This window comes from Chiloscyllium plagiosum, chromosome 43, assembly GCF_004010195.1.
Source record: "Chiloscyllium plagiosum isolate BGI_BamShark_2017 chromosome 43, ASM401019v2, whole genome shotgun sequence".
NCBI lineage: Eukaryota > Metazoa > Chordata > Chondrichthyes > Orectolobiformes > Hemiscylliidae > Chiloscyllium > Chiloscyllium plagiosum.
The window spans coordinates 12,761,245-12,763,316 of NC_057752.1; the positions used below are offsets into that span (position 1 = coordinate 12,761,245).

The window sequence follows — 2,072 nt, forward strand, 5'->3', positions numbered from 1 at the left end:
GGGGGGGGGGGGCGTTGGACGGGGCCGCGCTCCCCCCATTCAGAAGGAAAACACGCGGGCTCGATGTGGTGGGCTGTACCATTCCCGGTGTGGGGGAGGTCCGCAGCATGGGCCGTGCATCATTGTCAATAAACTCACCCGGTTGGAGAGCTGGGGATCAGATTGACTGTAAAATTGGAAATTTTGAATCCCCCAGACCGTGATCCTCCTCTGTCCTAGAAACGAGCCTTTACGGTTTAACACTCTCTGCTGCACACCCCTCCTCCATTTGGTTCTGATCCGAGTCAAACCATTATGGGGTGGGGGGGATAACAAATCCCTTTTAACCTTTATAAACGCTGTCGATTATCTTTTTTCCCCTCTCCCACCTTCTCTGTTTGCTAAATTCGAGTTAGCAGCTGCGTTCCTGTGTTTTTTCCCCGCAGGAACAGGAAATTGTGTTTTTCTTAGAATGTCCCCTTTCCTCCCCCATCTCTCTGTTTTTGTTTTGGTCGGTGACGTAATCCCCAGGGCGCTTCCGGTGAAGTGGAAGGGGGCGGGGCTAGCTGGCCCATTCAATCTGGTGCCTGAGCTCCCACCAACCCCATGGAGCTGTCCCCATTGATACAGTCCCCAGGACAAGTACAGCACAGGGGCGTAACGTAGAGTAAAGTGTCCTCTACTCTTTTAAACTGAAAGCAAAGCTCCCTTTGTACTGCCTCCCATCAAACATTCCCAGGACAGAGACAGCACAGGGTTAGATGCAAGGTAAAACTTCCAACACTGTCCCCCCATCAAACATTCCCAGGACAGAGGCAGCACAGGGTTAGATGCAAGGTAAAACTTTCAACACTGTCCCCCCATCAAACATTCCCAGGACAGAGACAGCACAGGGTTAGACGCAGGCTAAAGCTTCCTCTACGCTGTCCCCCCATCAAACATTCCCAGGACAGAGACAGCACAGGGTTAGACGCAGGCTAAAGCTTCCTCTACGCTGTCCCCTCATCAAACATTCCCAGGACAGAGACAGCACAAGGTTAGATGCAAGGTAAAACTTTCAACAAAACATTCCCAGGACAGAGACAGCACAAGGTTAGATGCAAGGTAAAACTTTCAACACTGTCCCCCATCAAACATTCCCAGGAGAGAGAGACAGCACAGGGTTAGGCGCAGGCTAAAGATCCGTCTATATTGTCTCACCCTCAAACACTGTCAGGACGGGTACAACACGAGATTCAAACTGCTTACTCCCTGAACTCCCATTTCTGATTCATGTCCTCAGGCACAATGACAGAAAGTCAACTGGATGAACCTCTAAGTCAGGAGACCTTTCGAGAGCTGTGGAACCAGTGAGTCTCTGTTTCTTTGAAATGATTTTGAAAGTTGTGGTTTCGTCAATCGTGACACCTAGCACATCTCTGAAACTGCTTGTTCACCTTCTCACTGTGCACAGCAGTGTTCCTCTGTGTCTGTCTGTGTATGTGTGAGTGTCTGCATGTATATGTTCTTTGTGTGTCTGTGCATGTGTGTTTATGCTAGTGTGTGTGTGTGTGCCACCTGTATGTGTATCTGTGTCTCTCTCCTGTGTGTGTCACCCCATGGATACATTGATACCCACTGCTTGTTACTGCGTCTCCTGGCACCTTGCCCACTCTGATCTAGAATACTCACCTGTCCCTGTTTTGAGCTTTACATGTACGTCAGCATCACACTCAAGTCTTAATCGTCAGGGCACAGTATCAGCCTCATACAGAGGGAAGTGTGGTCGATGATAAGACTTGGCAGCATTCTGCCTGAGATCGAGGCTATGTCACTCAGGACTGCCTGCAAGGTGACATGGGTGGGCCACTGTGTGACTGTTTCCCTCTGTCCCCACAGGCTCGAGGTACCAAGTGCCAACGTGGGCCTGGAGAATGTCTTCCCAATGCTGGTGAGTCTGTAACCCCAGGAGTGAGGGGGCCCCTGGTATAAATACCAGCTCCAACCGTCCGCTTTCGCAGGAGTGAGGGTGGGCATCAGCGTGGGAGGGAGGGGAAGAGGATGAGGGGGTCAATGTGGGGGAGGGGGGGTCAGCGTTGGGGAGGGTTGGTGGT

General features: G+C 51.4%; 1 protein-coding gene across 1 annotated transcript in view; it reads left to right on the top strand.

Moving 5' to 3' along the window:
* The first annotated feature begins 1,236 nt into the window (after positions 1–1,236).
* The window catches only part of tp53 (tumor protein p53), a 6,377-nt gene continuing 5,541 nt past the window's right edge, over positions 1,237–2,072 (top strand). The window contains exons 1-2 of the mRNA XM_043682069.1: positions 1,237–1,328; positions 1,858–1,909. Coding sequence (XP_043538004.1) covers positions 1,252–1,328; positions 1,858–1,909 — 129 coding nt within the window. The 5' untranslated portion in view covers positions 1,237–1,251. The remainder of the gene's footprint in view (positions 1,329–1,857; positions 1,910–2,072) is intronic.